The 21630-nt window shown below is 33.3% G+C and overlaps 3 protein-coding genes across 3 annotated transcripts; 1 reads left to right on the forward strand and 2 right to left on the reverse strand.

Annotated features, from left to right (window-relative positions):
• Positions 1–3978: 3978 nt before the first annotated feature.
• Positions 3979–5198, reverse strand: LOC145570610 (protein SEEDLING LETHAL 1, chloroplastic-like). The gene has a single exon (XM_081629739.1). It carries the CDS (start codon positions 5090–5092, stop codon positions 4094–4096), a length of 999 nt encoding a protein of 332 aa, XP_081485865.1. The 5' UTR covers positions 5093–5198; the 3' UTR covers positions 3979–4093.
• Positions 5199–6698: 1500 nt separating this feature from the next.
• LOC145570611 (2-Cys peroxiredoxin BAS1, chloroplastic) lies at positions 6699–11312 on the forward strand. Its single transcript, XM_081629740.1, has 7 exons — positions 6699–7057; positions 7724–7798; positions 7951–8032; positions 8122–8201; positions 10236–10361; positions 10708–10821; positions 10921–11312. Exons 1-7 carry the CDS (start codon positions 6830–6832, stop codon positions 11035–11037), a joined length of 822 nt encoding a protein of 273 aa, XP_081485866.1. The 5' UTR covers positions 6699–6829; the 3' UTR covers positions 11038–11312.
• Positions 11313–12911: 1599 nt separating this feature from the next.
• Positions 12912–18451, reverse strand: LOC145572598 (cytokinin riboside 5'-monophosphate phosphoribohydrolase LOG7-like). Its single transcript, XM_081631559.1, has 7 exons — positions 18294–18451; positions 16981–17078; positions 15302–15332; positions 14718–14817; positions 14513–14583; positions 13557–13700; positions 12912–13264 (listed from the first exon to the last, which is right to left on the reverse strand). The coding sequence occupies exons 1-7, from the start codon at positions 18402–18404 to the stop codon at positions 13169–13171; spliced, it is 651 nt and encodes a 216-aa protein (XP_081487685.1). The 5' UTR covers positions 18405–18451; the 3' UTR covers positions 12912–13168.
• Positions 18452–21630: the final 3179 nt, after the last annotated feature.

Genomic DNA, 21630 nt, shown 5'->3' on the forward strand with positions numbered 1-21630 from the left:
TATGGAGGTTTTAGTTTAGTTTTAGAAAGAGAAAGTTGAATGATGAATAGTTGTTGTTATTAATGAGAAAATTCTAAAGATTTGTATTGAAAGATTAGAAGGAGAGAAATTAATGATTGACGTAAATTGTCACCATCCATTTGAATTTGGTTATTGGTGATTTGTGATGGGTTGTTTAGATGCAATATTTGGGTATTGGATGGTTTTTCCAGATGGTGTTTCCGTGTTTAGTGTTTTACTACTTCACTTTACTACTCATTCTGTATTTGTGTTTGTGAGTGGGATGTATGTAAATTCATTTGACTCACTCTTTCCAATTCAAGTTGTTAATATATGTCCAAAAGTCGAGTACTTTCGTCTTTTGTTAATATATGTCCAAAAGTCGAGTACTTTTGTTTTTCGTGGAATTAAACTAAGTAATTTTTTTTCTTCTTATTTTAATATAGGTAACGTTATTTGAACATTTAATATACTTTCTTTTTTATTCCGTAGTATTAAGTTAGAAATTTATTGACAATTTACGAGTAAATTAGTATAATAATAAATGTATATTTATCGTCAATTCTTTTCATTTTAAGCTTTTTACATGGAGTCCTAAATATTTGTCTTTTATTTATTTAATATTTTTACTTTTTTAAAACTCCCTTGTCTATGCAAAATGATGTTGTATGTACCTGTATGAGCATCATCATCCATTAATTAAATAACACTACTAGTATATAATAAGAAATTTTAAAAAATTATTATGAGTACTTCATTGCATACCTGAAAAGGTAATATTTCTACGGAGTATTATTCATGCATTTTCCTAAGCAATTGCCATTAAATATTTAATTTATTTGCCCAAAATTAAATGAGCAAATAGAGAGATGTATGGGTAGACATTAGAATTTCAATTTGGGATATGAGTTAAAAGAGAAGATGGAGAAAGAAAGTTGTAGTATAGTAGTTATAAAATATAGTCAAAGTACTAATATGAATATATTAAAAAGTAATTTTATCTTAATTATAGTTGATTATAAACATATACTAATATACAAAGTACGAGTACTGGTATACTACAATCATGCACTTAAAAATATTGGTTATTCAACCACCAAGTTGAATGTAGGTCCACGTTCAACTTCTTTCATTGATTATGAATAATTTAACAACTAATCTTAAAATTGATTTACGTTCCTAGTTTTGGAATTAAGGATCCTCTAGTCTTAACATTGAAGTTCTTGTTGATACGCCTTTTTTCTTCCATATTAGATAAAATAAAATACTCAATTTATGATATTAATTAGATTAATATTTGTGTATTGAATTAAGTACAGAGTATAATGTATTATGGTTTAAGATAAATTTAGTACAATTGGTTGATCGGTTATGTAATAGACTTGTCTCAAATCAAAGGGTTAGCCAGTTAGGTACTTTTGTTTCTATCCGTTATTATATATGTAATTCAAGACCCAAGCTTCACTTTCTTGATTAAAATAATTTTTCTATTATCACTCCGTATATTTTGATGTTCTTAAAAATCATATACGGAGTAACATAATTTGATGGTAAGACATTATTTATAAAACTTGAGGTTTGCTAATTGGTTGACTTGAAGAAATTAAAATGCCAGCAGAGAAGTGTGATCAAAGGAATGCATTCAATGGAAAAACAAAGCCAAAGATTGCATGGCATGCGAGCACATGGCCTAAGATTTGCACAAATAAAGGTATTTTTCTCAGACCTTTTTTAGGTAACTCTTACCATCAATTATTATGGAGTATGATTGGTAGAGACGTAGAGTGCCATTAGTAGCCAACTGGATATTCTAAGGGATTCTAAACAATCCTAATTATAAAGAAAATAATGTAAATTGCAACAAGGATTTCCTTGCAACAAAACTTCAAGTAAAAATGATACAACACTCTTCTCCACCACCTCATTCATATGACTGCATCAAGGTGCACGGAGTTGCATACACCACCAGCGCCCGCACTATATAAGTTGGCATGTGAGATTGTATCTTGTGAGGTGTGCATGAATGAGAAGTGTAGTTGCGTAACAACCACACATATTGGCCCGTGCCAAACAAACACAAGTACCAAACCACTTCACTTGATCACACAAACACCCAAAGAGATTATGTGAGCTAACAGGCTAAAGGAAGGAACTCACGTACGCATTGTTTGTAATGGCCAATTTACTCAGGGAAAGCAGACTGAGAAACAGAAATCATAGGGCATTAAACCACAGCGACATGGAAGGCTAGTGGGAAGTTGTTAAGGGCAAAGATTACCTCACTGCAAATGGTGGTATAGTCCATATTGTTGAGGTAGATGCTTTGGGGTTGTGGACTTCCATGTGGTGGAGGTTAACTTACTATGGGTTGTACCGGAAGTGCAACATCACAATGAACTCTTATTATACTTTTAGCCTATTACACTAGTTTATTACCCAAAAACGTGATTACTTAAGTTAACATTGGTTGTACAGATGAAATCACGCAAACAAATGTCAAATATTTCACTGGATTAACCTTGCGGATAACCCAGAGACTATCGGAAAAAGATTCAGCTCTAACAAACTACAAAAGCAGGATGCTATAGCGAGTGATGCATAACAGCAGTTTTCCTGTTTTTTCCATACAGAACAGACTACTGCTTTGACAGTAAGCCCCAAAATTTTTAAGAGTTACCAACAGAAGTTACTAAATAACATAACCAACACCACAAGCAGCTAACAAAAAGGAATCCAAATACTAACAAAAGAACAAAACTACCCATGCTATGCTTATTCTCTCATGTAACAAACTCAAAACAAGAAGATAATATTCTCTCCTTTCCCAGCTCATATTCCTTTCTCTCTCTCTTTTCTCAAGTTCCCAACCAATATCAGTTCCATGATTGATTCTAATAGCATCAATTTCCTTTCTGTACACTAGCAGGATCTACCAAAGAGAAAAAACTCTATAAGATGATCAACTTCCACAAAATTAAATTTTCAAAGAGTTTAATAGGAATACAGCATCATATTCTGAGAACCACATATTTCATATTTCATCACATCCCACATCTCATTCTGCAAATTATTTGTCCTCTCATTCTTTGCAGCTTGAGAAACTGTGATATTTGTCAGTTAGCTTCCCCTCAAATCACCTGGCAGCTCTTCTATATAGATTGCACCTAAGAAACTATAGACTAATAATATACTCAGTATGAACAAATCTTCTACAACCCATTTCCACAGCATCGATTTCCTCTCCATATTAGCATTTGTGATAAAACTCTACAAGACAGTTTAACTCAACATTTCAGCCCAGTAAGTCTTTAGCTTCAACATGATCTGTATGAAGCATCACAGCCTCAGACCAAAATATCCATATGGAGCAAATCTTCCTCATTTTAAACAATTTTAGACATCTAATTCTTCCAGCATCTCTGACATATAGATAGCTTGACTCACTGAGGAATATCAACACATTTACATTAGTTAAAGAAATTACTAACATTTCCTCGTTAATTTCTTAGAGATACATGCTAACTCTACCTGAGATAATGCACCTAAGTACCTAATTATAGACTAACTGACTTCTATTAAAAAATTGCCAAATGGAGAAGGAAAGCATTAGAATCCATCTCCATGTCAAATTTCATGAAAGATAAAGTTTCTAACAGCATGATCTTGCAAGTTGCAATACAAAAGAAAGGAAATCGGGATAAAGGACAGGTGTAGCATTCAGTTACTTTGGTAGTTAAAGATTGAGCTAGTATTGAACAGGAACTAAAAACCCTACAAACTACACACAATGTTGAATACCGAACGATAGTAATTACTAATTAGTGTGTGTGAAATCGCTATATCATCCATCAACTTCCACACATTAAAAATGTTAGTATTAACATAGTTCAAAAATGATAACACATTAACACTTGGCGAATTGTAGCAGTAAGCTTGCCATTTTAGATCAACAACAACATAGAACGAACAACATAGAGCTCGAAAGAACATCATGTATTCATCTATAAACCTTGATATATTCACTTCATCATTATGTTACAGTAGTTAAAACAATGAGCAATCTACATTGTATTAACAACAATAAATTCACAAGTCATTTGCTTTTTTGCAAACCCCACAAAGGGGAATTGCTCTTAGGCATAGAAGAATTACAACAAACATCCAATCGCTTTCGAAAATCCTCATCCTTCATCTTCAACATCAAAGGAAGAGGAAAACAAACACCCCTTTCTACACAACACTGATGCCTAGGCTTAATCCTCTTCTCTAAACTAAACGAAAAGTATTGAGGAAACTCCTTCAATTCCTTCAAATCCCTCCCCATTTCCACCACAAAGTAATTATATTTAGGCTCGAAATTATCCTTAACACTGTAACAAAACAACGCAGGAAACCTCCTAAACAAAGACACAGAATCATGATATGCAAAACCCACTTTCTCAAAATACTCAATTTTAGGCAAATATTTATCTTCAACAGAAGCGGAAAGAAGATCAGTATGCTTATATACCTCGTGAATCCCAATGCTCTGGAGAAAATACAAGGTGGGTCGAAGCCGGGTTTCGACATCGGACACAAGAAGGCGGGGACGACGGCAGATTACACGAGGAAGGTGATGAGCTGGCACCTTCACTTCTCGGAGAAGGAAGGCGAAAACCGGGGCTGTGTTGTGGAGGCGAAGCGAGAGGATCTCAGGACACATGGTGGTGATACGGCGGAGATGCGGCGGAGTGAAGCCGAGAGAAGTGAGGTAATCGAAGAGGGTTTTGAGGTCGGAGAGAGAAGAAGCTGCGGCAATGGCGGAAGGAGGGAGGAGAGAGAGTGAGTCTAGTCCAATGGAGTCGAGGAAGAGGGTTTTTTCTTCGAATTCAGGGTCGGAGGAAGTGGGGATGGTGGTTTTGGGGTGGGAGTTTGGGGTTGAGGAAGGTAAAGGTTGGATTTTGGGTGGTTTTAGAGGGTGGATTGTGGTGGTTTTGGAGGATAAGGTGGGGAAAATGGTGGTTTTCCGGCGGAGGAATGAAGGGGTTTTGGGGAGGAAGATGGGTTTGAGGAGTTTTCCGGTGGTGGTGGGGAAATTGAGGGTGTCTTGCATTGTTGAAGTGGGGGTGGAATTACATGGTTGGGAAATGGAGAGAGAGAGTGTGAAGAAGAAGGGTGGTGTTTGTCTTTTAGGTGGGAATGAAAGAAAGAGAGGTGGATAAGGTGTTAGGGAGATTACAGGTTATCTACAATCTAGAGTTATGGAGTTTCATCCAACTAAAGTGAAAGTAAACTAGTTCAATTTCACCTCCCACGTATGAATTTTCACTTTTCACTCCTTCAATTTCCTTTTGCTTACTCGGTAAAACACACAATAGTACTCAAAGTCTCAAGACTGATGGCACTAGGTTGCGTCGGCCCAAAGCTCAACACAGAAAAAGCACAGCCCGACATGTTATGGTGTGTCAGGATGTGGGCCGAGTCTGGGCCACCTTTATTTTGGAGAAACACGATAAGGTACGACACGACCTAGCATAGCACGACAAAGCACGCTAAATTCAATGTAATTTTGCTTTGACACGCAAGCTCGGCACGTGAGCCTGGGCCGTACACAAGCCAACTTTTGAAGATTTTGGCCCGACCCAGCACGACACGTAACTTGTGAAGTCGTAGGTCAAGCCAAGAAACGGGCCTAACTAACCCCAAAATACATGAGCCCAGCACGTTCTAGAACGATTTTTACTCTTAAAGGGTAAAGGTGGCAATCAAATTATTTAAATTAAATTCAATTCGAGCAATGTATCAAAGGTGTGGAGATTGAAATTGTTGTAAAAAAATGTTTGTAATTGTTCAGGTACAACTCTTCCCGTCAATTAACCACTATAGAGATATTTTAACAAAACACATATATATCATAAAGTTAATTAGAGAGCCTGATCGAGCAAGATTCGAGTCATTTGGTCCAATAGATAGAGTTGACGAAGTCAAATTGATGAGCGCTTTTTAGATCATGCCTATGAGTCGAATCTAAATTAAGGTTAAATGCACAAAAAATCAAGTTTTCAAGCTTGCATAAGACTATTGAGCTACGTTTGACCATGTTTTTGGGACAAATTAAGGTTGGATGCAATTGATTGTCTGTAATGTATCATGGTATTAGAATTACTTTTCTCACAATTATCAAATTTTATTTGATTTCAACGCTACAACATCAAAAACACCCCCATCCCGTGAAATAGTACTGTATTATAGAAGGGGGTTTTTATTAACATCAAATATGATCGTAGTTTAATGTGTGATAAATTAACATTACCTTTTTTTTTAAAAAAAATACCTTTAGTACATTATTGTTCTTATTTATAATTAAAATTAATGATTTATTCAAAGCTCATAATTGTGAGATACAATCCTTATCATTAGATCAAATATTGCTTGATAAAAACATATTCATATTTGTACATCTTTGAATTTATAAGAACTCGATTTCTTTAATTAGTCACTTATAAATAAACTTTTTTTTTTTTTAATAAAATATAAATAACCTATTTTCCTTTTTTTCTTTTTGGGTTAAAAAACGACAATTCCATCAATTTGTGGAGAGAAAAAGAAGTAGAGTGATAAGTGACCATTTTCTGGAAAAGTCTAGAAAAAAACACTTTACGAAAAAAAAAAAAAAAAAAAAAAAAAAACACATCGTCACACACCAAATAACCAATCTTCCATTTCCACACACTGAAACAGTCTACTTATCCACTCTCTCACCAACCTTTCTCCTCACACCATTCATATAATCTCACTTCAATTTCATACCCAGAAATTCGAAGAGAGAGAAACTCAACCTTCAACTACAATGGCGTCTGCAGCTTCATCCTCTGCAATTCTCTCTTCTAATCCTAGGGTTTTCGCTGCTAAATCTCATGCTCCAATGGCAGCTGCTTCCGTTTCTTCTCTCCCTAAACCTTTCTCCCAAACCCTAACTCTTTCTTCCACCTTCAATGGCAAATCCTTCCAACCTCCTCGCTCTTTGTCTTCTCGCCGCGCTCAATCTTCCAGACGCAGCTTCGTCGTTCGCGCTTCTGTATGTCACTTTTTCTTCATGTCAATTCATTCGTTCTTCATTTTTTCAATTAATTTTGTAAATTTAAAATGATTACTGTATTGTATATTCATCATTTTGATTGGAAAAACTGCTGATTTGAATGTTGCTCTTAGTTTCTTGAATTCGGTTTAATTGACGATTAATTGTAATGTTGTTATTGATAGACTGTAGATTGTAGGTTGAACTGCATTGGTAATGTATAATAAGTATAAATTATCACTATGCATTTGTGCAAATTGGAAATAAAATGAGGTGAATTGACAACGGGTGATTTTGGAATTATGAATGTGCAGTTTGAAGCTTTTTGTAATCTTTAATTATGAAAAAGTAACATTATATTTAAATTGTGTGGTCAATCTATTGAGTATAATCAATATAAAGTCAAGAAGTGTTACTTTTTTGTTGTAAGAATGTAAGATAATACATTTTGGCAAAATGTTATGGCATAAGATAGTTAATTTTGGGGACGTAATTGTAATGTGGCCTATTATATTGGAATGGAGATAGTAATTATTTTTGTTAGTCCCTTTTACACATTACGCTATGATTATTGGGGTACTGACTGTTGTGTGGCAGTTATTATATGATTTAAGTATCAATGTTGGCTATAACTTAACCCTTTTTTTTTTTTGTCTTTTTTTTCAGGCTGACCTCCCCTTAGTTGGAAACGTTGCGCCAGACTTTGAGGCAGAGGCTGTATTCGACCAAGAATTCATTAATGTAATTTTCGCACAGACAAAATCTTTATTACAATAGCTGCGTATATTGCAAACATGCTTCACCCATCCGATTTTGTATCACTTTGTTTTATGAGTGCTAGTTCAGAAAAGTTGGAAGAGGGTTGGAATCTAATTGTTTTAACTTTCTTGCAGGTTAAACTTTCTGATTACAGGGGAAAGAAATATGTAATTTTGTTTTTCTATCCATTGGACTTTACATTTGTTTGTCCTACTGGTTAGTACTCTGAATCTAAAAGGCTAGTTGATGTTTATAATTTCCAAATTAGCTCCTTACACCCTTTGCTTCCCTTTTTGTTGTTGTAGAAATCACTGCTTTCAGTGACCGTCATGCAGAGTTTGAGAAGCTGAACACCGAAATACTAGGTGTTTCTGTTGACAGTGTTGTAAGTATCTAATGTCTTTCTCATTTTTATTTTCGTTTGCTACCATCTTGTGCTGAGTTACAGTTGTTTATTGGTTGTGGCTTGCTTACATTGTTCTCATCTGTAATGTATTTTGTGCTCAGCTAAAAAATCAAAATTTACTTGGAAACTATATTAGTTTCTCTGATTCTCTTCATCGTATCTCCTGCGGTTCTACCCTCTTATTTATTGATTGTGCTCTTTACATGCAGCTTACACTTTTTATTCTGTTAATTTTTAGTTGCCAAATATTTCTTTGTTGACGAGTGGTGACCAAAAAAGGATGAAAAGGGGGACAGGGGGGCACATGACATTCCTTTTTTGCAAGAAATAAATGGTGGATACGTCAATATGGTAGTCAGGGAGGACCAAAAAACAACCTTTACTAACACGGATGATATTTCTATGAAGATTTCTGTTACTAGTTATGATTGTAACAGAAGATTTGTTGTACTATAATGCATAAGAACATTAGAGAAATGAAATTAATGAAAGAGGTAGGGAGAGCTGGGGCCTGGGAGGTGGAGAGTCAGGAGACTACAAATTGATGTTAGTTTCTATTGAAGTGGAAACCCCTCTACACCATACAACTATGAAAAGACTAGTGTTTTCAAATAGATTATTGCTACCGAAGAACAAATGTGGGCAACATAAGCAAGTTCTACTTTAGGTTTTTCCCATGAAGGCTCTTCGCTCTATTTGCGGACAGGAATTTGAGTTTTGTCAAATGATGATCTAGAGCCCAAATTATTTTTATCTGGTGATTTGGTTAGGGGTTATGGGAGGATAGCATGTAATTTGCAATATTCATTATTTGGATGGCAATGGGGCTTTGGTTAAGCAGTTACCTTAAGCCATACTTTCTTAATCAACTCAACTAAATCTGACTGCCCTGTCAGATGCATAATTATACATACATTGGTAAAGGGAATGTGTACTAGCGTCACACTGTCCTTTTGCACTTCATCTGTGAATTAGGAGTGCGAAAAGATAGTCTGGAGTGTCTATAACCTTTGGTATGTATACTGTCTTTATCTTAGTGGACCAAGCCTATTTGGATGACCTTTTGGGAGTCAATGGAGGATATCCTCTAGGAAATATTTCCAAGTAACAAAGCATAAATTACAATGAACTTGAGAAAAAGCATGTGGGCCAATTGCCTTGAAGGAGCACCAGGAATCACATCAATAATTTGGAATATGGCACACTTTCAGATTGCCTTCCTGAATAATCCTTTTGCTATCTAAATTATAATTGAGTTGAGCTAAATTCTTTACTGTTTTGGTGTGCAACAGCACAGCATTATGTGCTGTAGTCAATATATCTGTCAACTTGAACATTTCCCAATTATTTACTTCTCTTGCTAGTGGGATCATTGTCAATGGGAGGTAGGGATGAGGCTGATGCAAATATTCACTTCTCTATGTGAGCTGTAGTGCATTTTTTTTTTTTTTTGGCAGAGCAGTCTCTTACTGCCTAATTTTGGAATGTTGGGGGTCTTGAGGCTTTATATTTAGGCAAATTTTTTACAAAATTCATGGCATAAGGTGGATTTTGTTGTGAATTTTCTGGATAGCCTGATTTTTTATAAAATCACTTCACAGCGTAGCTTGAAAACTCTCTTCAATCTATCTGGATTTTGCCCTTGAATGTTAACCCCGCAATTAATTTGACTTTATCTCTTGGCTTTTCTATTGAGTACATATTAACTTAATTCAAAATAGTTTTCATTGTGATAATTTTCCTTTAACTTTTATTGTGGGACAACATTATAATTCATGGAACATGCATTAAACCGTATTCCATGAACTATGCCTAAGGCATTACACCAAAACTACTAATTAAAAGTAAAGACGATATAAAGTACCAACCAATTTATTCACAAGGTTTATGTACACATTTCCATGTCAGATATCCTTTCCGAATAGTATGTTCTGATTGTAACATTTTTAGCACATCCCTCAATTCTGTATCAGTTTATCCGTGTAATGGTTGATATAATTGTTTATTGTGCAGTTCTCACATCTCGCATGGGTCCAAACAGATAGGAAGTCTGGTGGTTTGGGTGATTTGAATTATCCCTTGGTTTCTGATGTCACCAAGTCTATCTCAAAGGCTTTCAATGTCCTGATCCCAGACCAGGTATGCATGAATCACTTTTACTGTTGGAATGTTGACACTCAGCTTCTCGGTTTTCTGGCTTCAACCATTAGATAATGTATTTGGTAGTCTTTCACAATTTCACACATTTGCTAAACTGTTATAGTATAAGTAGAGTCTGTGGCTCATTTGCAGTCTTCTCTTTTAGTAATACCAACATTCCCTGAAATTCACGAGGAGTGGGCTTAATAAGTACATGTGTTCAGCAGCTTCAGTCATTGATGGATGTTAATTAAATTTTTAATCTTGGGTCTCCAAATGCATAAATATTCAGTTATAGTGTTAATATTTCTGTTTATTTGATTCATCTTTTGTTCAAATTTACCAGGGAATTGCATTGAGAGGATTGTTCATCATTGACAAGGAAGGAGTCATTCAACATTCAACCATCAACAACCTTGCTATTGGTCGTAGTGTTGATGAGACTCTTAGAACACTCCAGGTATATAAATCTCAAATTGCCACGCGTTCTTATCTTTTCACTGGATTGGAGAAATGTTGAGTAGTGTTGTGATTCATCTCTTTCAAACTGGTTTTGCAGGCATTGCAGTATGTGCAGGAGAACCCTGATGAAGTCTGCCCTGCAGGGTGGAAGCCTGGGGAGAAATCAATGAAGCCAGACCCCAAGCTTAGCAAGGAGTACTTTGCTGCCATTTAAGGAACACGATTGACTCTGCATCACATAGGAAGTCCTGAATTTTTGTTTTCTGTATCATGATCTGTAATCTTTTGCGAAATTTGAGCTGATTCTAGGGAATAAATGTCAACAATTTATCTATGTATCGCTTTTGTAGCAGATCCAATTTTAATGGTTTAAACTATTATCATTGAGCTATTTGGATTGTGTGCTTTGTTGTAGCTAGCAGTACAGCGGAAAATTGTTTATTAGAAGCAATGCGAATTGCTCAACTTTGAGCCTCGTTTTAGTATGCATATCAACCTCTCCGTAGTTATGGTGATTTCAGAATTTGTAGTAATTTATTATACTGTCAATGCGTCATTTGATAGGATTCCACCTATTCTGATACATATACGTTTGTAACTTTCTAATCAGATTATCCGAAGAAATTGGAGTTGGAATAATACTGATAATGGTCATTTATAATTAGCACACCTATAGTTATTAGTGGGTGTTAATGGGTTAGTGGGCTTATCCACATTACAATCACATACTACGTCAAGGCCCTTTACTCTGAATCCTTATTGCATCCCAAAAATCCAATAAAATGCTTTGATGGAAACAATTTTCTAGGAAATGATTTCTAATTTTCCTCTATTGTTCGTCTTTTTTTTTTTTTTTTAAATTTATTTATTTATTTATTTATTTATTTATTTATTTATTTTGACAATAACAAATTATATTAATTAAATCAAAGTTTACAAAATGCGAAATAAAAACTAAAACTTACCATTACATGGCTTTAACTTTTAAGCCTCTACAACTTTCAACACTAAAAACAATATTACATAATTGGGGTTGGCCGGATAAATTGCAAATTAGGACCTCCTTATAGGCCAAAGAGCTGATATCTAATAGGGGAAAACATTATTGTTTGTCAAGGGTGGGAAATAGTTTTTCTAATAGGGGAAAACATTTTCCATTTGAAATTGAAGTAAATACCACTTTTTTTTTCTTCTCATTATTCTTAATGTTGCTTTCCTCTCTCCTCTCATCCATTTTCTTGGTTCCACTCCTATATTAGTTCGTGTCCGTCGATATGTCCAATTGTTACACATACGGAGTAACAAATAATGAAATAAGGAAGTGGTTGATTAAAAAAAAAACAACATTACATATATATAAGGATAAGGGTGTAAATTGGATGGGTTGGATAAAACTTAGCCAAATTCATATCCAACTTAGTATTTTTTGGACGGGAGTCCAAGTCCGCGATCCAAATTTATTTTTTTGAGTCCAAATTTAATCCACTTTGGTGCATATTTTTTAAAACTATTAGTAGGGGGAAAACACAATGAAGTTCACAAAACTTGACCAGTTGATCACTTGATCCTATAAAAGGAAATAATACAAGTTAAAAAATAAAAATTCGGAGGAAATACCATGTAGTTTGAAAAACCATTGTTAATACGAGAAAGTGACTACTTTTCTGAACATCAGGAAAATAGTATGGTATAGTCTCAGTCTAATTAAAATTGATTTGAGTAAATTTTACGCACTATCACCCATAAACTATGAATTAGTTTTGGTTGCATTAAGAAGCATAAAAGTTAAATATGAGAGAGACATGAAAAAATTTGTAAGCCAAGTTAATTTATAATACAATATCCTAGACACTATTACTTGTTGCTAAATGGCTAAAATGGCTTAAGACCCAGAGATACAATTTAAATAAAGCTGAGATTGTTAAATACTAGTAATCCTAAACTAGCAACAAAAGTTGCCACAATTTACATTTGATCAATCTACAACATCACAATATGATGAAGCATAAAAAAGTGGCAAAAAGTTTAGATAATTCAAAATCAAATTTGTACATCCAGAGATTGACCAAGCAACTACTTCGGTAATAGTTTAGGCTAATTTTTTTTCTTCATTTTTTCCATTGATTTTTGCTAAAACCATTCGTTTTCGGTCACGTATACAACCAAAATGGGGTGGTCAATTCATTTGTCTAAGTACCAAAAAACCAGAGGCCCCTTTTCCTTCCTATACTAAACATTAGATTACCCCATATATCAGCATCACATATCACTGTACTTTTGTGTATGCTATAGGCCGAGGCCCCCCCAAAATTCCAGAAAACCAGCAGCAGCACACATGAGCACGGTTATGTTGTGACGCCCGATTCAGAGACATAATTAGGCCTCTCCACTTCCTCCCAGATCAACTTAGACGACAATTCATCGATCTCAGGGACATACTCCTGCTAGCCCAAGGAGAACAGAATTATTATGTGGAGTACTTAGCAAGATTGCTAACTTCGATAATGCACAGGACTAATTAATTAATCAATTCTAGCTACCCTAAGTGTTGATATATTAAAGACAAAAATTTGATACATTCCTTCCCTTGATTATTATATGAAAACAGCATACTTTCTTGCATCCTCGCGACCAGACAATCACGAGTTTAACAGTTCTAAATATGTTTATATATTCGGTCTGTCAATTAAACTGTCTTACTATTGGTGTAATTATTGGATATTGATTAATTACCTCAAGCTTTCTAAACAATTCTTTGGCTGTTGGGGCTGACACAATGATCCCACGAGACGTTGGAGAGATAAAGCCTTCATCAACGGCCTTATCGATAAAAGATAATAAGCAATTGTAGTACCCATCCACATTCAACAGACCCACCTGTATTATAAAAACAACAAATTGCACAACTTCAATCAAAAGACACTAACCATGCTTTTCAATTATATTCTTATTACGATTGATGTTGTCACGACATACATCAATCAATAAAAATGTTTTTAATATGTCGTGAGAGATGGAAGGAGTTCTTAGATCACATGCAATTGAAAATTCGTCGAAAAAAATCTGATTCCCTAAGGGAGATACCCTCAGGAAACCTCTCAATAATGATGCACCATGACTATGTAACAGCATAAAATCTTCTTAGCATGTTTCCATGTGAACTCACCCAAAGAATCACATGCAATTTCCATTATTATCTATCCTCATCAAATCTCCTATTTGATCAAATCTTCATTAAATCTGTTATTTATTTCTATTATTAAAGCATTTATACATAATCAGTCGTATAGTCGGTAGATGTCATGGCAAAGGAAGATGTTGACTACTATGCTTTAGTACAAAAAATTATGACGATAGTTCACAACGAGCATTCAAAAAACAATCTCATATTAAAGCTTGGTCAAAAGATGGAAAGGAATCATTCTTTTAACGGAAAGCCAACAATCCAACCGTCTTAATCCATTACACACTTGTTGGTTGTTTCATACTCTAGGGACATTTACACATCAAAAGCTTGATTGGTAGTTAGTCTCTCCATAACCCATGCATAAAAACATCTTCATTTTTTTAACTCTGGCCTACATCTTTTGGTGTCAACTAATTGTTTCTATTCGCGAAAAGAGAGGATAATTTACACACGTCGTTTTTTTTAAATAAAAGAGCATTTAAGATAAAAGTAGAATTCATACAGGTTTTCGGTGTATTCCTAGCTGAGCGTAAGTGATGACTTCTAGAAGTTCTTCAAGAGTTCCGTATCCACCTGATCATACACAGAATGAACACGTTAATTAAATTATCATTTAATAATCAAATCAAATAAATTAAAGCAGTATGATATCATCAATCCAAGGCTTATCCACGTTAAGTTTAGTTAGACTAACACGAAAAACATACCAGGTAATGCAATGAATGCATCAGCTTGTTTTGCCATTTCAGCCTTCCTCTGGTGCATGTTTGATACAGTTTTCACTTCCCCAACGGTTTCACCAGTTATCTGTCCAGTAAAATTTTACGTTAAGAAAAGCTATTATCAATATCCAACAACAACACAATTTAAACTAATTACTAGTAATTTTGACAGAATCAAATTGCATGTATGTTGATTAATAACAAAAACCGTATCATATTCTTATTACTTAACCAAACTATAATTGTTACAGTTGTTTTAAAAGATTAAAGTAATTAGTGGGTCCACTTATGATCCACGAAAGATAATTAGCACCGAAGAGTTTATAATAATAAAGAGAAAATCAAGTGTATGAATGTTTTGACTAACAACATGGAGATAGATACAAGCTGACTTTTGCTTTAGAGCTAATAAGAGGCAAAGAAAGCAACACATGTATGGAAAGCCAAGAATGTAGCCTTTATTTTTCCAGACGACGATGACTAGCCTACGTAAGCAGTACAACTTAAAGAATATCCCTTTATTATAAAACACTAAGCTAACCACCCTATAATGAGAATGAGATTATTACCTCTTTAGAAACAAGGCTCTTTGGAATGACCCTGCAAGTTAAAAACAGCCACCAAAAGCAAAAAGTAAGTTAACTGATTTGTTGGCACGTCAAACTTCTAAACGGAATCATTATGATCTAATTAGCTTTAATTAATATTCAACAAAGATGTTCAAACATTCAAATAGCATACACGTCAAAGCATTTGAGTGCATTTGATTGATCTTTACAATAATATGTAGATAAATATAGATTAGCTTAGACCACAAAGTTAATAACAGAAACTACAGGGCACTATTGTTTAAAGTAAACAAGAAAAAAAGCCATCAACAAAAAAAGTAGCCATCGAAAATTTATCAATAACCCGCTCACCATTTCCTTAAACAAAATACATCAAATGGTTTAAAATGACAGATTTAGACATCCATGAAAGTATATTTATTGAACTTATGCTCAGAAAAATAAGTACGAGTCATAATAACCGCATCTAAGAGATGCGCAAAATCATTTAATCTTGAGTTTTACTCCCTGTCCCTTATTTTTTGCCCCTATGATTCAAAAAGCTCTCACAAACAAGTGAGCCATGGAGCAAACAAAAAAGAACTGAGGGAGTAGGTACAGTTCTCATTGAAACTGATAGGTAAAAGGATGGTGCAAAGGCATGTAGCTTAGGTTAGGTACTTTGAACTAAAAAAGATGAAGAAATTTTACTAGCTACTAGGATGAGGTTAACACAGTGGCAAAATCAAAGATCCAAGAAAAGGGGGAGTATGTCATAAAAATCAAAGCTTAAAAATAATATGACAAGTGTATCTGCAGAGTGAAAAGTTAATCCTTCTACCAAACCTTTTCATGTCAAAAAAATATGTATGGGAATAAGGAGAGTTCCTGTAAAATAGCCTGACATGGGCAAAACCCAATGGATTCAACTTTACTTTTCTCATCTGATCAGATCAAACTAAAAGGGTATAACAACTTTTGTACCAGTCATTTTGTAAATACTTAATTCATGTAACACATACAATCAAACTCTTCCTTTTTCCTTGTATGGGTAAAACATTCTTCACATATCTCAAGAAACTTTATTTTATGTGTTTTTTTGGTAATACAAAGTTTTCTTCTTTAGATATAAATCCCAAAAAGAACTCAACTTTCAAGGGTGGTCATATTGTCTAATCGAACATTCTTTAAGTGCTCAGATATTTTATAACACGCAAATATATTTAAAACCATCATAACTTTTTAGGCTATGTTATCGAGATTTGGATACCAATGTTCAATACGTGTACATGTTTTAAGTATCTAACTCAACAATTTTTATTGTTGAATGATCTGACATGGGCACTTGATGTGAAATGATGAGTAAGTCTAGCATAAGAGCATAGAGTTCTTTGAAGCTCAATAAAAATAGTTTTTGCATGGTCTAGGATAAAGAGAAGTTTAGAGACACCCCCACACCCCACTTCATAGAAGAAGAAGAAGCAAAGAAAAGGGACAATTATGAAGGGGGCAGGCAAAGCAATGATGTTGCTAGACTTTGAAAACTTAGCATATAATCTTTGAATTGGTTGACATATCCATTTACAACTCAATAAACAACACATACTAGCATACTGCTCCTAGATAAGAGATAGTCTCCTAGTACTAGTAGTAGTAATTTTAAGAAAGAAAAAAGAAGAGAGAGAAAGTAAGGAACATACCCTAGAACATGGCGCCCACCATCATGAGCTGCCTGAGAAACAAGACCCATCAGACCCACGCTGCCACCTCCATACACCAAATCAATCCTTCTCTCCACCTTCAACACACACACACACATCCAGAGGTAAATTAAAAAATTATAAAAATTAAAATATTTTAATATTGAGAAACAAATCAAATTAGTTCATTGGACACGTGTCAGAAACCCACAACTCACACAACCTCATTAAATAAAAAAGAAAAACAAAGATAATTAAAATAATCATGATTGTGAACCATATGCCTAATCTATAACAAGTCTACTAAATATGGATATTATTAAAATAATTTTATAAATGTATAATATTAGTAATGTATAATTGATTTTCATGGCCATAAAAACAAAAAATATGGATTTTTAAATTTAAATTAATTTCATTTGTTGGTGGAAAATTAATGGAAGTAATTGAAACCCCATATGTCACCACCCCACGCTTTTATGGGTCATGATATCTAACAAGCACGTTTGTTTCCCTTGAGAGCACCAAGGGAAAATCATAAAGCTTTAATCTTTTTAATTTCATTTACCAATATTTTTTCGAGTTTTGCTAAACGTAGCCCTAAAAATGTACCACGTCGAGAATTTATGATAAAATCACACCTCAATTGCTTCCTTGGTGAAATTGAACGTCTACTATGTGCCTATATCTTATAATTGAACACTTTAACATGTAATTTGCTTCTCTCTTCCCTAATTAATTATGTTTAATGAATATAAATATAAAATCAAAAACTCTAGGAAATGAAGGGGGAAGAAAATGGGGGGAAAGAGGGATCATGCAAGAAGGCTGTTCCACTGACAGACAGATTACAGCTTGCAATAATTTTCTCTCTCATGTCAAAATTAACCTTTAATCTTCCTCCATTTTCACCAAATTATTACAACAATTTTACACAATTTTCAAATTTAGAAACAAAAAAGATTAGTGTAAAATAATAGGGTTAAAAATGGGTAAACCAGAAAAAGTTACAATTTTGCACTCATTTTCGCTCAACTTTAATACCCCATCAATTTTTTTCATAAAAATTCTGTCTTTTTCACAGTCATTTTCACAGATTTTTGTGCAAATGTTGCATAATGCAGAGCATATAAGAATACCCAGAAAGATTATTCAACTGCATTACAAATCAGACCTTCTGGGATTATAAATTTACCCAAAAAAATAGTTTATCTTTTCCAAAGATGCAATTTTTAAGTTTCTTAATGCAATAATTCAGAAAATAAATAGCAAAAAAAACAGGGGATATTGGAATTTAGTAATAATATTATTACCAGTTCATTGCCAAGCTCAACAGCAGCTTCTTGGTAGCTTAATTTCTTGCCCGAACTGCTCCCACAAAACACACAAACCCTCTTGAATTTTGACGGCTTTGTCTCTTCCATTTTTTTTAATTTAATTTAATTTTCTCTCTCCTAAAAAAATGTACAAATAAAATTATAGAATTCAGAGAGTTTTTTGGAAGAAAAGTTGAGAGAGAATAATAATGTAAGAGAAGAATGAGAATGAGAACAAAAGTGGGGATATGTTTGCATATGCAATGTTCTCCTATAAATATAAACCCACCGGCCCATCCGGGTAACGCCTCTACCAAGTAACCATTTTTTTAATGTCTCATTAATTTTACATTATACTTTTATTTATATGATTTTATTATTAACCTTTTATGTTATGGGGTAATAAGATATGTTTTGTTTAAATATGTGATGTTGATTTTTACTTTTGAATTTTTGGTCAAAGGACTTAGAAGGTTAACTTTGATCTAATTGGGTCCCATAATGACTATATATGCTATGTCTAAGTGCAATACAATTAGAAAATTATTTTTTTTTAGAAAATGAAATGATTATGAATGGAATCGTTTACCATCTTTGATGGCTTGGTGGTTACATACTATTGAGAAAAGAAATTTTAATTATGTGAGTATAACTTATAAATGGTTTTGCTTGTGAGAAATTAACTTCTATATAAAACCAATTATTAAAATTAGATTGTATGAAGCTATTTTGTAATATATTAATAAAGTCTACGTGTTCATATTTGTTATGTTTTCATGATAGAAGTTTAGAAAGTATAATACAAACTGATCGGTGTTGACTATTACATACGATCATGTTCTTCTGAGCTTTTAGGCAGAGTAGGGGTTAGCAGAGCAGCATCTTTCAACACTGCAAAGCATAACAAAACAGATTTCAGCATAGTATAGCAAGGCTCAGTAATTCAAAAGAATAGGGTCGTACAGTAGTATTACGTGATTTATCCATTTTGATATTTCTTTGTACTTTTCTGCCTTTTTGTATAAGTATATACAAGTATTAATGTAGACCCTCCCCTTTACGCCCACAAGACTACATCCTTGTGTTTCTCCATCATATTTGCATTATTAGATTTCGTTCTCATATTGTTACCCTATAAACCGTCTTCTTAGATCTTTGATCAACACTTCAACAGTCAATAAAATGTACTTCATAGTATCATACTAACTTTAAGTAACTAATACAGCCCCTTTTTTTTTTTGGGTGAACATAACAAATACATCAATGAATCAACGAGTAAAATCAATTTTACCTACTTTTTCCGGTAAATCGTTTTGTGTTTCTGAAAACTCATCACTAACATAATACTAAAACAGACACCATGAATGACACATGTCATTTTCTGGTGCTATTTTTTCCCTCCAAAATCCCCCTTTTTTTTTTCTTTTTTTTAGCCAATGCCATTAATTACCTATTATTATAAGTTATACACAAAAAATTCACCAAATCGTATAATATAATTGTGATTATTTGATTCATATACTTTTCATTTCTGTAATTAATATTTTCCATTCTAGGTATGTAATTTTAGACTACTATCTAATGTAATTTTAAATAAATATAGAGTTTCCAAATATTTAATGTACAAACCTAAAATTAAATTAAATTAACTTAGATTAAAAATATACATCTAAAAGTTTAAAAAAATTTCCAAGTAAAATTTTTGCTAAATTAATAATAATAATAATAATAATAATAATAATAATTAAAGATTTTGGTGAATACGACTATATACTTCGTATTAGATTGTAGCTACTGAAGCAGAAATTATGACAAGAAAATTTTAGTTTTTTTTTCTACGGGAGATGGAAAATGAATTAATCTACTTCTCTTATATAATTATGTCATTATGTGAAGCAATATTCATTTATTTTTCAATTAATAAAATGAAATTATAAAAAAAATAATAACTTTAAATACTATTCAAATTACATTTCTTATTTTTGTATCGACCATTAGTAAAGCCCTTTATTACTAAATTAAATGTCTTTTTTTTTCCTACGGGATTGATAGTTAATAATTTGATTTATAAACCGTGCATCGCATGGGTGCTGTGCTAGTTTTTACTAATTGAAACATAGCCTTGAGCCCTTAATTGATTAAAATTGATTGTTATGTATACGATTGTTTCTTTATTCCTATTATCTGAGATTACTAAATTTATTTGACTAGTTAATACAATGAAAAGTATAACATGAGCATTATAGATATTTTCATACTTAAACGAAGGAGATAAGAAACTTATTACGAGTAACAAATAGAAAAAAGACAAAATGGACAATCCACTGATTTTATGCTTACAAATAGAATTAAGAAAATGTGGAATGATGTAATGGACAATTAAGGGGTGGATAATCGTTTGTGCCTAAGTTTTTCAGAGCACAACAACGTTGAGTTTAATTGGTGATGCATACACGTGGAGTGTTAGGCTAGAAAGTGTAACCAAGTTGTGCACCAAACAACCAAAAAAGATTAATGGTGTCCAAAAACAAATCATCACTACTTCTTTCATTTCAACATTTCATATCGATTGCATTTGCATGCTCTTTTGAGTCTTTTCCCATTACTTAGTAGCTTACATGGCTTAGTATATCCTTGATTAAAATGTCCTTTCTCCCTTTGGTAGTATCATGCTGTCATCAAAACATTCGACATCTTTTGAAGGCTTTTATCGACTTAATCCATTAATGTCCTTAAAACTATAGAGAAAAGATAAGGTAATTCTTATCGTGCTAAGTACGAATTCATACTTACCAACAGGTCTTGTATGGACTCCGTCCACAATAAATTATTGTAGACCCAAAATTTAATACTCTCAAATAATATACTCACATTCTAAATAATATAATCATTTTTTCAGATGATGTAATTATCTTGTTGTGAGTCATATTTTGAATGATATAATCGTATTTTAAACAATTTAGTGACATGATATAATTATTTTTTGAATGATTAATTACCGTTTGATACTTTTTTTTAAATGATAAATTCACTTTTTAAATAATACATTTACATAATCAGTTTTTGGATGATATAACCACTTTTGTAATGATATAATCACATTTCTTATGATATATTAGATGGTTGGGTGCACAATTGTGCATCGGGTCTATTGTAGACTTTACCCTTACCTAGTATATATATTTGAGTACACATGAAATTAATTAACAACTACCTTTAATTATTTGAGTACACATGAAATTAATTATCTCTACTTATTTCCTCTATTCTCTCTTTAAAAAAAAACCTTAGCCTCCATTCTTGATTTTTGAAGGAAAGCCCCAACCTTTGTTTT

This window comes from Chenopodium album, chromosome 12 (assembly GCF_948465745.1).
Source record: "Chenopodium album chromosome 12, dcCheAlbu1.1, whole genome shotgun sequence".
NCBI classification, from domain to species: Eukaryota; Viridiplantae; Streptophyta; class Magnoliopsida; order Caryophyllales; family Amaranthaceae; genus Chenopodium; species Chenopodium album.

What these genes read in the sequence shown, in the direction of transcription:
- LOC145570610 (XM_081629739.1), bottom strand. Translation starts at nt 5,092, where the DNA reads ATGCAAGACACCCTCAATTTCCCCACCACCACCGGAAAACTCCTCAAA.
- LOC145570611 (XM_081629740.1), top strand. Translation starts at nt 6,830, where the DNA reads ATGGCGTCTGCAGCTTCATCCTCTGCAATTCTCTCTTCTAATCCTAGG. An exon ending in GCTTCGTCGTTCGCGCTTCT is followed by an intron (nt 7,058 to 7,723) that starts GTATGTCACTTT and finishes CTTTTTTTTCAG; the next exon opens with GCTGACCTCCCCTTAGTTGG. An exon ending in TCGACCAAGAATTCATTAAT is followed by an intron (nt 7,799 to 7,950) that starts GTAATTTTCGCA and finishes ACTTTCTTGCAG; the next exon opens with GTTAAACTTTCTGATTACAG.
- LOC145572598 (XM_081631559.1), bottom strand. Translation starts at nt 18,404, where the DNA reads ATGGAAGAGACAAAGCCGTCAAAATTCAAGAGGGTTTGTGTGTTTTGT. An exon ending in GGTGGGCGCCATGTTCTAGG is followed by an intron (nt 15,333 to 16,980) that starts GTATGTTCCTTA and finishes TTTAACTTGCAG; the next exon opens with GGTCATTCCAAAGAGCCTTG. An exon ending in TGCATTCATTGCATTACCTG is followed by an intron (nt 14,584 to 14,717) that starts GTATGTTTTTCG and finishes GTGTATGATCAG; the next exon opens with GTGGATACGGAACTCTTGAA.